Source organism: Phoenix dactylifera, chromosome 2 (assembly GCF_009389715.1).
Source record: "Phoenix dactylifera cultivar Barhee BC4 chromosome 2, palm_55x_up_171113_PBpolish2nd_filt_p, whole genome shotgun sequence".
Taxonomy (NCBI): domain Eukaryota; kingdom Viridiplantae; phylum Streptophyta; class Magnoliopsida; order Arecales; family Arecaceae; genus Phoenix; species Phoenix dactylifera.
Genome location: NC_052393.1, coordinates 20,155,938 through 20,169,459, shown reverse-complemented (window position 1 = coordinate 20,169,459; position 13,522 = coordinate 20,155,938). Strand labels below are relative to the sequence as shown.

The window sequence follows — 13,522 nt, the reverse complement described above, 5'->3', positions numbered from 1 at the left end:
GAGAGAGAGAGATAGTATCTTGGTTTATGTGGTTTTCCTTTTTCTTTATATTTTTCCTTTTATAAGGTAGGAATAATTGGATAAGGAAAAAAGTGTGGGATATAAGAGGCTATTGTATAATTTGAGGTTTCTTTTTTAACTATTTTGTTTTTATAAATAGTTGCAATGCATCGATTTTAGGGGTGCAGCTTGAGTGTAATGCCAAGATTATAAGGACATGTAGGTTCCGAGAGCTATCTTGGTACAGGGTGTGTACTATACAATAGATTATAAAAAGGAGCCAGGAGCTATCTTGGTACGGGGTGTGTATTCTACCATAACGACCATACTGTACCAAACTAGTAATGTATCGATATGGTATCTATTACCGAGACTGTGGATCTTGGCCGATATCATATCAAAATATATATTTATAACTGCAACTCTTTTCATTGTCTCGTACCCCGTTATTGAAGTCTGAATCCTTTATCCACTCCACTTTTTTCCACTTCAGCATTATTAGATCCAACCACTATATGATGTTGGTGGGCAACGGTTTGGAGATGTTAGACCACCATTTAATGTTGGTGGGTAATGGCCTCTAGAGATCTGATTGTGAGCATAAGATCATTCCATCTGCCCAAGGAAATTCAACCCTTGTTAGAGGATAGGGGCCTCTCCTAGGCGTTCTCAACCTCTAGGAAGTTGCCAAACTAATTGAAGTTGTGGGAAAGCAGAGAATATTGAAGGATTGTGCTTGTCCTCTCAACAACAAAGATCTGGTTGATCACCCCGAATAACATCACCCACATTATTAGCCTCTTTAATCAGAATCCCACCCTTGCCATCTCCATCCCACGTAATTTAGTTCCTAGAAGGACACTCCGATGTGTTGTCTGATACTAAGTTGCTATCTGTCTGGCCCATGGAATGCCGTACCGGCCCCTACCGGCCGGTGCATACCGGTCCGGTCCTAGACCGGTACCGGAACGGCAAAAAAATCGGTATTTTCCGTTTTTTATCCGAACCGGCCGGTACGGGCCCGTACCGGTGCGAACCGGCCGGTTCGCACCGGTACGATTTTTTTTTAAGAACCACAGCGCCGCGCGCTGTGGTTTTTGAAACCACCGTGTACCGTACCGGTACCGGCCGGTACGTACCGGACCGGACCGGTACCGTACCGGTCCGGCCGGCCACCGGTACGCCGACCGGTACCGGTACGGCGGACTCTGGCCTGTTTCAGCCTTGTACAGGGCTCGGACTTGATCTTGTAGAACATTTTCAGGCTTTTTGTGCAGCCAAGCTTATGCAAGTTGTAGTCTGACCAGAACCCTCCTCTATTCCATAATGTTCCAAAGTTGCTTGAAGTGTAATGTTTGTAGTAATTTTTTATTGGTTCAGCGTTGCAATTAAGTTTCTCTCTTCGTCAATGATATTTCCAATGTGGACTTCCTCTCCGGAGTATCAACCTTTGCTGGGTTTTTATCACATCTAGATTGTGGACTCCACTGGGTAAGGTAGCAACCTTAGCTGTCCTTTCGTCCTCGTGTAGATAGATATTGGCTCGTTTTTACTTAATATCTTTAGTCACTCTAGGACCAGCTAGGGATATTTCTAGATTTCAATGATGAAGTATGATTCAGTAGTTTTTTCAATCTTTTAGTTATTCCACAAGGAAGAACAAACTCAATATAATAAGAAAACTTCTTGCTGTTTAATAAGTTGCATACACTCTTACTACTTTGAATCGTGTCATTTTTTATATAATGTTTCCTAAAAAAGAAAAAGGGATTTAGTATATATCTTATATCTTTCGACAATTAGTTTGGTTATAAATCTTCAAGTATTACCATGTTGGCCATATCCCAGCTTTTATTTCTTTCAAGTATTATTGTTTTCTTAAAGACCCTTTTATACCATATTCCTAATTTAGTTATAAACTTTATATGATCTGTCAATTGTTTCTGAACTATTAAAAGGCTCATCAGCTTGACTAAAAACATGTGCTGCTCGCAGACTTGCAGTTCATGCTATTTTCCATGCAGATATGCTAATGATGTACTTGTAGACTATCTTTGACTTGGCTAGGTGCTTTTGTTGAATGCATCTGATGTACACTGACAACTCCATAATTTACTTACTAAACATTTAATAACATTGAGAATTCTTTCAACTATTATTTTCTATTTCCAAGCCAATTACCTGTAGTTCACTTTCCTTGCCATAAAGAACTCAGGATTGATGTTTGGTACAAATGACTGTCTACTTAACCTAAATGAAGGTTTCAAACACCGGCCTATGCCACTCTGTGCCAGCTGACATATACAATGCTAGGCCAGTATGGGCATCTAGAAGGGTTAGAATGACACCAGTTAGTTATTATTTAAGATATTCATAAATAAAAGGGTACTAAGTTTTTGTTTTTTATTTCAACATGGTAGCACATGTGCAATTGGCAATGGCACTTAAACTTTCTACTCCTGCAACCGACATTGGTGTGGAAGCTGTCTTTAGAGCTTTTCAGTTATATGCACTGGACTTAGTACGTAGATCCATTTTTGTGTTTTTAGTGCCATTCATGCTATTCAAGATTTTTCATTTGTTTCATGTATCCTTATAAACCACCCACAGCTTAAATGCCAATCATTCTGTGAGATATTGTTCTATACTTCTATTCATAGCTTAAATGTCTGTCGTTTTGCAAATTGATTGTCTGCTGATTTAGAATATCACACTCATCCTCTAATTGCATTCTATTTTTTTTAATCTATTAGAGTTAGAAAAGGTTACTACCTTTTTATCCTTGTGATGTAGGCTTTCTGCTGACATGCCAAAAGCGGATAAGGTTCTAGTTGTGGAAAGAGTTATCGATTACTTAGGGCTGCAAGCAGTGCGGGATTCCTTGGTTGGGACGGTAGAGAAGCGTGGAATTTCTGGTGGACAGAGGAAACGAGTAAATATTGGGCTAGAAATGGTTATTGAACCATCTTTGTTGATACTAGATGAACCTACATCTGGTTTGGACAGTTCCTCATCTCAGCTGCTTTTGAGAGCTCTTCGTCGTGAGGCACTTGAAGGGGTAAACATCTGCATGGTGGTTCACCAACCTAGGTTGTTCCAAATTCATGAGAATGTGAATTCTAAATTATGTTCTCCCATAGATCTCTCTCATTTTTTTCCTTTCCATAGTTGCTTTTATATGTCCTGAATAAAGCTTGAACTGTATTTGTATCACCAAAATGTACAATATGCTAATAAAATATTGATATGGAAAAGAACTATACCATTTGCTCGACTAGCTTACAGTGAGGTTTTAATGTTTATCATTTGTTTCGTTTGTTTCCTTCTGAACACTTGAAGCTGTAAGCCAGTTGACCTTCTATTCAATACTCTCATCATCTTTGTTTGAAGGAAAAAATTGTCATTCATACGTTCTGGTCACTTTAAAGTACATAATGAATTCTGAGGGAAGACAGTAACTCAAGTAATGAACTGAAAGGTGATATGAGATCTATGAAATAAAAGATCTATAATTAGTTATATGACATGTGGCTTGTCTAGTTCAAGGTTCGTCGAACCGGTACCGAGATCCGTACTAGTTCGAACCGAACGGAACCTTTGTTCTGTCTGGTTCCGGTCGGTTCCGGCCACATCCAATCAGGTACCGGCCCCTAAGGGGGCAGAACCGTTTTTTATTAAAGAACCAACCCGGCCTAGGGGCTGGAACCATTTTCCATTAAAGAACCGACCCGGCCTAGGGGTCGGAACCGTTTTCCATTAAAGAACCGACCCGGCCTAGGGGCCGGAACCGTTTTCCATTAAAGAACCGACCCGCCCTAGGGGCCAGAACTGTTTTCCATTAAAGAACCAACTCGGTCGGAGACCGGATTGGCTCGGTTCGGGCGGAACCGGCCGGTTCGGCTCGATTCAGCAATCATTGGTCTAGTGTGGATCACAACAGTCTGGTTGGGTGGTTTACCTTGTGAAGCAAGAGAATGGAGGCTGCTTGCATGTCAGGATAACTATAATCAAATTGTTTGAGATTTTGGTTTTTGTGTTTGTCTGTTTTAATATGGAAAAAACTAGTTGATGTGATGAAATGGATATAAATTTTGTAGTTCATATAACTTTTCATGCCATTCCTCTATATTTGCTGGAATAAGTCAACATTCTTTCGTTAATTGTAATGAATTTTCTGCTTTAGCTATACTTTGTTCAAGATGTTCGACGATTTGATACTGTTGGCAAAAGGAGGTCTAACTGTGTATCATGGAGCAGTGGAGAAAGTCGAAGAATACTTTGCAAACCTAGGGTTCAATGTTCCTGAGAGAGTGAATCCTCCAGACTACTACATTGATATTTTAGAAGGCATTACAAAGCCAGGCACAAGTATTGCTGTTACTTGTAAAGAGCTGCCCCTCAGATGGATGTTGCATAATAGGTACGACATACCCCCAGATATGCAACATAATCTTGATGGAGTTGATACATCAGCAAGAGGTGGCAGAACAAACTCTTCTAGGGATGGATCTGACGGGCAATCTGTTGTTGGTGAGGCAGGCAGAAATGCCAATGCTTCCCTAACCCTAAAGCAATATCATATGGCAAACAACTTCTCAAAATTAACAGATTTATCTAACAGAAGGACTCCTGGTATTTTGGTGCAGTACAAGTACTACTTGGGAAGGTAGTTTCTTTAGTTGAAATTGTTATTATTCTTTATATTTTACAAATACGATGTGCATACTAAAAATGTTGAAGAGCTTTTTGTCATTGTCATGGAATCTTGGACATTGTTTGGTCTATCTAAGAAGGATGTCTTCTTCACTTGCAGAGTCATGAAGCAACGTTTACGTGAAGCTAGAATACAAGTAGTTGATTTTCTGATCCTGGGTCTTGCTGGAGTCTGCTTAGGAATGCTTGCTAAAGGGGGAGATGAAACATTTGGGGTGCAAGGTTACACGTACACCGTGATTTCTGTTTGTAAGTTGGAGATGCATTTACTACTATTCTTATAATATGATTTTTAATAAGAACTACAAACACCAAATAATTATTTAGACCTTTCTCTGGAATGGCAGGATTACCTCGCTATGCTTATAATATCATGACAAGATAATATCATAATGTAATGCCATTTTGCTTGGTTGTTCACAAACATATTCCTAGTTAAAATGCCAAACTAACTAAAAATTGAGGGCTTCATGATTCATGCCACAAATCTATAGACCCACAAATCTTAAAACCCATAAAATCTAAGTTTGATCTGGAGAAAATGCTTCGCAGATTGGAAGAAATGACATAAAAAGGGCATACATGGCTTATATGTGCAATAAATTTGGCCACATAAAGATTTGGCTAAAACTCTGACGCTAACCATCGTTTGGAAATGGCTCTGGGTGAAACTGAAACGTTTTGGAGTTTCATTGTAACTTCGAAAGAAATGTTAAAAACAATTTGCTAGGATCTAGTTGTTTTCAACAAGTAATTGTCAATGCATTTAGCTCTATTTTACTTTGTCTGCCATTATAACATTTCTTTTTTCATCTCCCATGAATGAGATATTAAACTGATTGCTGGTTGAAAGTATTTAGATCAGGTCCGCTTTTAGCACTTTAAGATTATGTCCTTGGGATGTAAAATATAATGGTCATTGGAAGCATCTAAATACCTCTCTTGAGAGGTCACATTAGCAAAGATAGAGTTCTGCAAAATCTTTCTACTCCAAAATTTTGATTGGTTGGTTGATGCACTCTGTTGCAGCTCTCCTATGCAAGATTGGAGCTCTAAGGTCATTTTCACTTGAGAAGTTGCAATATTGGAGAGAAAGAGCATCGGGCATGAGTTCACTAGCTTATTTTCTCTCAAAAGATACAATTGACCATTTCAATACAGCCATCAAGCCTATAACTTATCTTTCAATGTTCTATTTCGTCAGCAATCCAAGGTCATCCATTGCAGATAACTATACAATTTTGGTTGCACTTGTGTACTGTGTAACTGGCATTGGTTATATTTTTGCCATCTGCTTCCAACCAGGTTCAGCCCAACTGGTGTGTCCAAGAAGTTACCTGAAACTCTTTTTTTCTACTATATCTTTTCTCTTTTCATTATCTCTTAACTCCAAGGTAACATTGATGTTGCAGTGGTCTGCTCTACTTCCTGTTGTTTTGACTTTGATAGCAACTCGGCAGAAAAGTTCAAAGATCCTAGCTGACTTATGCTATCCAAAGTGGGCACTGGAAGCATTCGAAATTGCAAATGCAGAAAGGTTTATATTGACTATATTTTCCTTTATGCTAGTGATATGCTCATAGTACCAGATTTGTTTAGTTGTGATGAAGCACATCAATTAGTTTTTCCTTGTTTTCATATATACATAGTAACTGTAGATTGTGCAGACATGAACCTATGCATATCATTCTTTGAGGGGGAAAAAAGGAAAATTTTTGGTTCCACGGACATAGACATATGGAGAAATGATGCACCTGCTCAACCGATTTTAGATTTCATGTAGCCTGATGAAGAAAACATAATTGCATGTTAAATAGCATAGGTATTTATATACATATATGTATGTAACGCATTTAAGAATATTTGCCAGAATGCTTCCCATGCAAAATCAATAATAACCCCTCTAGAATGAAAATCCACACTATCTCTTACCTATGCATTGAGCATATATAGCTCTGATGGTATGATCCCTCGCTTTTATTTAATTCATAATTTTAAAGCTTCCAAATTGGTTAAAATTTTGGTTTCTAAATGTTTTAAGATGACTATGTCAAGATCGACTCTTATTGTATATTTAATCTGACTCTTTATTACTGCCATCCATTCTGTGCCCATTCCATGCATAGGTAAACTAGTCCAAAACAAATGATTTTTGGTAACTGGGCATTTAGATGTCGCATTTGTGTGGATTTTCCTTTAAAAAGGATTATCGTTAATTTTGCATGGAACAGTTGATGCCAACTACTCTCAAATGTATTTGTGCGCATGTGTCTGTAGGTGCATGTGCATGTGTATGCACATATGTTTTTCTATTAGCTAGAATGTTATCAATACTATTTAGTCTCAAGTACTATTAAGTATGGACCCAAAATTAATGATAATCCTTCAAAAATGAGAATAGACATCATTGCTCAAGATGTTCAATGCAGATAATCAAGTGTTTGGAGGTCTTTTACCTATAAGCTACAATCTCGTGAGCTCTTGCTGCATAACTCCTTAGTTTGATCCCCCCCCCCCCACCAACCAGCCTCATGGGGCTGGCTTTGTGGATCAAGGAACAAAAATCAACTTTTGTGACTCTTAACCCATTGATATGTTTTTCAAGTTCATTGAAAGAGCAACTCTAGGCAAGGAGGTCTTGCCAAGACATGAAAAGTCCAATAGTAGGAAGCCTACCTTATTGTTTGGTGCAGTTTGAACTTTGAACTCATGCGACCAAGGAAAAGCCCTCCAAGCTTCCTCTAGACTTTGCTCTTGCTAGAGATGGCAATAGTCAGGGTGAGGTTGGGTCAAATTTGGGAGTATGAATAATGCAAATCAAAGACCATTCGTTATGCATAAGAAGGTTGTGAGCGTGGACTATCACGCTGCCATGAATTGCTCAGTCACGGGTGTACCATACTGTACTGGGTCGGAAGTGATACGAAACTCATATTCGGGCCAATATAGGCCTCGCATCGAGGTGTATCGAGGCATACTGAGATGTACCGAAGGGTGTACTGACTTGTACCGAGTTATACCGACCCATATCAAAGCGTACTATAATAAAAATTAAGAAAAATAGTTTAATGGTTGTTTCCAAGCAAGATGAACTTTCCAGGGCTCTGTGGGCATAGCTTGATGGTCACGTAGTTACGGATGGCAGTTTTGATATAGTAGCCGGTCACAGGTGTAGAGACCTCATTTCATTGGTTTATCCGGAAAAGCCCTTATCTCTTAAGAAAAAGGCGATTCCACGAGGTCAAATAGGCAAAGCGTTATCCCCATTTTTGAATTAGAATATGCAGTTGATTAAATTAAGAAGAATATTATTATTTAAAATAAACTAAATTAGAGGTAGAAGCTGCAGCCGGAGTGACAGAAGATATAGCCAAAGAACTGGAAGAATAGGAATAGATTGATCATGCCTACGCCGCGCCAGAAACAATGGAAAGAATCTGCAACTCTATTGGGAACTGCACCTCACATGGCGCCTACGGAGACGGCAACAATGAGCTCAGAAAACTGAACAGCGAGGAAAGGTATGGGGTGCGTACAGTGTCGAACCGACCTATACCGATCGAACTAGTAACGCACGAGTATGGTACCCAGTAATGAGATTGCGGACCTTGGCTATGAGATTAAGCAATTGTCTAAGATTTAAGTTTAATTACCATTTCCAAGGTCCGCCGTACCGGTACCGATCGGCGTACCGGTGGCCGGCCGGACTGGTACGGTACCAGCCGGTACCGGTACGGTACGCGGTGGTTTCAAAAACCACAGCGTGCGGCGCTGTGGTTCTAAAAAAAAAAAATCGTACGAGGCCGGTACCGGCCGGTTCGGATAAAAAACCGGAAAATACCGGTTTTTTTGCCGTTCCGGTACCGGTCTAGAACCGGGCCGGTACGGGCCGGTACGGCATTCCATGACCATTTCATTGTTTTTATGTTATTTCTGATTATTTTGAGTTTTATTTAATAGCTTGATGAGCCTAAGCTCTATCCTCATACTGTCATTTCAATATATTATTCAAATCATGGTCTGCCGAACTGGTACCGGTAGGCGTACGGTGGCCTACCAGACCGGTTTGGACCGGTTCGTACCGGTGCCGAACCGGTTTGCATAGTACTGCGTGCCGCACGTGCTACCCAGTACGGGCGTGTGGGGGCACGCTGCCCAGCGCACGCAGCAAACGCGTACTGGGCTTGTACCGGTGCACCAATATGCCCTCCATGCTGCTCCGTTTCGCCCCGTTTTCCACCATGGTACTGTACTGGTCAGGAACCGGACCGGTCCGGTACGTGCTGAACTAGCCGGTATAGGCCGGTTCAGCATACCATGATTCATACTACAGTAACTCCGAGCAGTAACTTGTTTTGGGTTTAGAAGAAAACTTGTTAAGGTTTCTTTTTGTTATAAATAGGGTCTCTGGGTTTTATATAGTTCATTTAGATGGTTGATTAATTAAATATATGATTTCTATGTTCTTTTCCTTTTGTGGTGTGATTCCACAATAGAGATGTCAAACCTTTGAAGTTTGAACCCTATGTGTGATTCTTGGATCCCCGAGTGAGTCATATAATACCTTTCCTCTTTCATTTACTTTTTTAACTTTCTTTGTTGTGCTTTCATATTTCTCTATTTTTCTACATCTGGTTTTGATTTGTCTATTTTCTCTTCAGATGTTAGTCCACCAAGTAAACTTTGAATCCCGGCAACCTTACTTTAAGTCCTATCCTAAATCTTAATAAGGCCTGCTTACATAGACTGTCCTACATCACATATTCGATCCTTTTATAGTGAGGTAGAAAAGAATAAATCCATAATAAACCCATCTATTTTATATAGGCCCATACCTGAATCACCTGCCCAATTAAAGCTTTACTTGTCAGTTATATACCCGAAAAAATCTAAATGGAATAGGGCCAGTATCTTTCGTTGGATATCAAAATAAATTGAGAGATACAGAAGGAGAACAAATTAAAGTGGAGAAGAAACTGTGATAAATCCTGGAACGCTGAAACATTGTCAGCTCCACTTTTTTCTACAGTGCATACTTTTCTTCTTTTATCACTAACTATAAGGTCTTTCCGGTCATTGGAACTGGGCTTATCTAGCCTATGGCCCGCCATACTATTAACAGTTTAACACTATCCTAGGAGCCTAGAGATGGATCATGGGTAATGCCTGTCAGCTTTAGGAGCCAAATCTGAACCTGTCCCCTTTATAACTATGCTATTTGAGGTTGACACAAATCTGACCTCATTATAAGAAACTCCATCAAGAGCTGTTTATTTGGGTAAGTTGGTGGGTCTGGGTTAGAAATTGCCACCCCGACTCCTTCGCTTCATTTATCTATATAATTTCCTTGTAAGGGTTTAATCTTGACCTTCTAATCCATGGTATGCTGTACCGGTCGGTATTGGGCATACCGTACCAGTCTCAGTGGGTACCTATATCGGTATGCTAGTGTTGGTACGCCTGGCGTACCACGTACTATACCGTACTGACAGTCGGTAGGCCTATATGCTAGTGCGGCACCGGTATGGGGTCCGGTACGGGATCCGATACTGGTATGGCAAACCTTTAGGACACCATGCACTTGAATCTTTTAAGGAGGTACTATGCACTCGGTAGGCACTATGCACTATGTTATTATTATATATCAAATGTTTATGCTGATACAAAGTACTACCGAGACCAACTTTTTCTGATGGTCCATGGAAAATGTCAAATACAAATTTATAAAAATATGAAGATAAACATGCACATATACATTTAAGTACTCATGCATGTGTTTGTATACACATAATCAGAAACAAGGAATGGAGTCTTGGACTTACACGAAGAAAGGATTGAATGAAGAACTGAGACATCATGGATGAGCAACAAAAGTATGAAGAGGCAACATCTGAGTTTTTAGCAACTACCAAATGGTCTAGTAAGTAGGAGGGAAGCCTAACATAGTGTGGATGAGTGTTGCCATGAAGGGTTTCAAACAAAGTTGTTGTTAAAGAGCATGTTGTCCTTCAAGGTTTAATTTTGAAGGATTTGCAAAGATGAACACAAAGAGTGAGATTTAGGTTTTTAGTTATAGTTACACACTTACACGTAATATACAAAACATAAAAAGATTGGTAGGAATATATTATTAAAGTATCACGGTATCGGGCTTTACATGATTGGCCATGTTGAACATTTGTGATGTCTTTGGACTTGGCATATATGTCAAGTATCTTAAACCTCATGGAAGGCAATTTGTTATCTGAGTCATCCGAGCGATTTGAACTGACTGGGAAAAAACTGGTTCTGGACAAAATCTATTTATCCAAAATTTGTGCCTGCAAAAAAAAGTCTGTCTGTATTTGAAATCGGGTCTGGTCAGGTTCTATAAATTCGAACATACTATACCATACGATTCATTTTAACACTTTCATTCACCTGTTAGTTTTTAACCAAAGGAAGAAGGGAAATTTAAAATGTGTGCCCCACCTCTATCAATTGTCCTTCTAATTTGGCTTTCTTTTAGCCTGAGGTTTGAGGCATTATGGGAGACTGGCTATAGCCAATTCGTTTCAGTTTTCCCTCTTTACTTTCTGCCACATGGACAACCAGAGAGAGAGGGAGAAAGAGAGAGAGAGAGAGAGAGAGAGAGAGAGAGAGAGAGAGCATGGCCATCCCTACATAAGCCTCCTCTGGTTTCTTCCCAGACAGCCACACCCACACAAAGGGACTATTCTCCTACAACATAGATTAAGCATATCCCCTTATCTTCTATCAAATTTATCCAGTTGGGAATCTAAGAGACATCAATATGATGTGTAAATGTGCCATTTGTGCTGCCAGCGCAAAGAAATAGCTGTTCATAAGCTTGGGATGGCTTCAAACTTTTATAAAGTTCCATGCGATTTGAGGTGTACAAATATCAAATTTTAGGAGTTTCCCATAGTTAAGCAGTAAAGTACCCAGAGAAAAGCAACTGCTAAGCAGGAAATGCGGGCAATCCATATTAGAGAGGTTGGAATTTTGTACAACCAAGCCATGTGATTGTCTAGAAACCCAAAGGCTCTAGTATTCTGCCGCAAGCAAACCATATCTTCTAGGTATCTCTTTTTGTTATCCATCAAATATAGAGCTTATCCAGAGACAGATTCATTAGGTTAGCATAAACTAAAAATTTATTTCACTGTTCTTCATCACCATACCATTTCATTCTGTTCTCCATCACTTGACTGTCTATGGACGCATCTCCTAAACCTCTGTTGCTTTTGTTTCTAATTTTCTCCTAAACTACCTCAACATTCTCAGCTTCTGTCTTTTGACTTTTTCAGTCTATTTAAATTATGGCTAAGTCAATGTCAAATAAAAAAAAAAAAATGCAACAAAGCTGCATAATGTCACTGTAAAACAAATTTACTAGATGGAGAGGTGTGTGCTCTAAGTAGAATCATAATAGTGCAGTCTGATATCGCCTTGCTTGGTAAACTCCAAAAACTTTTTTTCTTCAGCAATAGCTGTTGTAAGAACAGCATCAGGTATTAAGATTTTGATGATGGAAAGAGATACATAGTCTCTAGTTGGTTGAGGATGTTGTTGTTGGCAAACTTTTTCAGGCCTCTAAAATAAGACAATCGGGATATCTGAATGGTTGTACAGCTAATAGCCATTCTCCTTGAGTCTCTTTTGCATTGGCAATAAGCTCATTTATTGTAGCAACCACCCAAAAGGAGTTTGTAGGCTGAAAGGAAGACGTTCAAGATTCAAGAGAAGTTCTAGGCCACCCTAAAAGTTCGAGCTGGTAGGACCCTAAAGGAATGAATCTAAAAGAAGATTACGAGGCTTCTATTTATGTTATATAGTGGTTTATACTTATCCAGGCCAAGGTGGCGAATGTTTCAGAGGTGGTTAATCTTTTTCTCCAATTTGACATGGAAAGGCTCGCATTAGGACTTTATTATCTGGGACTTGGTGTACAAAGGGAAAAGGAGAATGTCCATTTTGTTTCTCTAAATGGGGTTGTGCGGAGAGAGCGGCTACAGTTTAGACTCCTCCCGTGGCAATCTCATATGCACAGTACTCTGTTGGTGGTTTTCTCTTGTGAGCTTCCCTTACAGATGTGCCTGACAAAGAAGCAACAGAGATTGCTGTCTGGTTATGCTGAAACAGGGAGTAGATTGACTTTATTTCCTTGTATTTCATTAGCTCATGACCTTTTTATGTTTAACTGAAATAGCAACCATCTCTCACTGCCAATATGGTGTAAGCCTCTTGTTTTGTAGATTTTTCTTCTCTTTATTTTTTCTATTATTTTTTAATTGTCCTTTAAATGCAACTTATACCCATGAAACTAAGAAATCCATGACAGAATTTGGCTTTTGAGATTCCATTAAATCTAACTTCCACTTTAACATTATAGTTCCATGCAAATTTTTTTTTTTTTTTGCTTGTTAATATTTTCTTATTTTTGAATCCAAAAGCCATCTTTATTTTTAACAAATTAAGAAAATGTGTCACAAGACAATCAATTATGCAAATAAATATTTGCTCTATGCTCTCAATGTGATAGTAGAGAAATGTTTTCTCATACAGTGAAATTGACTGCTTGACTACAGAGTTTATTTGACAAGCTGGGAAGGAAAAATGGTAAATAACGCAGCTAAAGCCAGTAAGAACATATTATTTCAGTTGACAGTGGTGTCTTGTTTATACCATGAAAGTGAAAATAAAGAAAGATAGTCAGACTTAAAACATCCAAAATAAGAAGAATAGATTATTATTATTTTTTTTTTTGACATGTAACATTAAATGTAGGGATCAAGAAGATTAAACA

The 13,522-nt window shown here is 39.0% G+C and overlaps 1 protein-coding gene across 1 annotated transcript in view; it reads left to right on the top strand.

Moving 5' to 3' along the window:
* Nucleotides 1–13,522, top strand: part of LOC103696855 (ABC transporter G family member 28-like) — a 29,306-nt gene that overhangs the window by 14,743 nt on the left and 1,041 nt on the right. Inside the window, exons 9-13 of the mRNA XM_039123624.1 lie at nt 2,794–3,090; nt 4,184–4,666; nt 4,814–4,962; nt 5,743–6,032; nt 6,126–6,250. Coding sequence (XP_038979552.1) covers nt 2,794–3,090; nt 4,184–4,666; nt 4,814–4,962; nt 5,743–6,032; nt 6,126–6,250 — 1,344 coding nt within the window. The remainder of the gene's footprint in view (nt 1–2,793; nt 3,091–4,183; nt 4,667–4,813; nt 4,963–5,742; nt 6,033–6,125; nt 6,251–13,522) is intronic.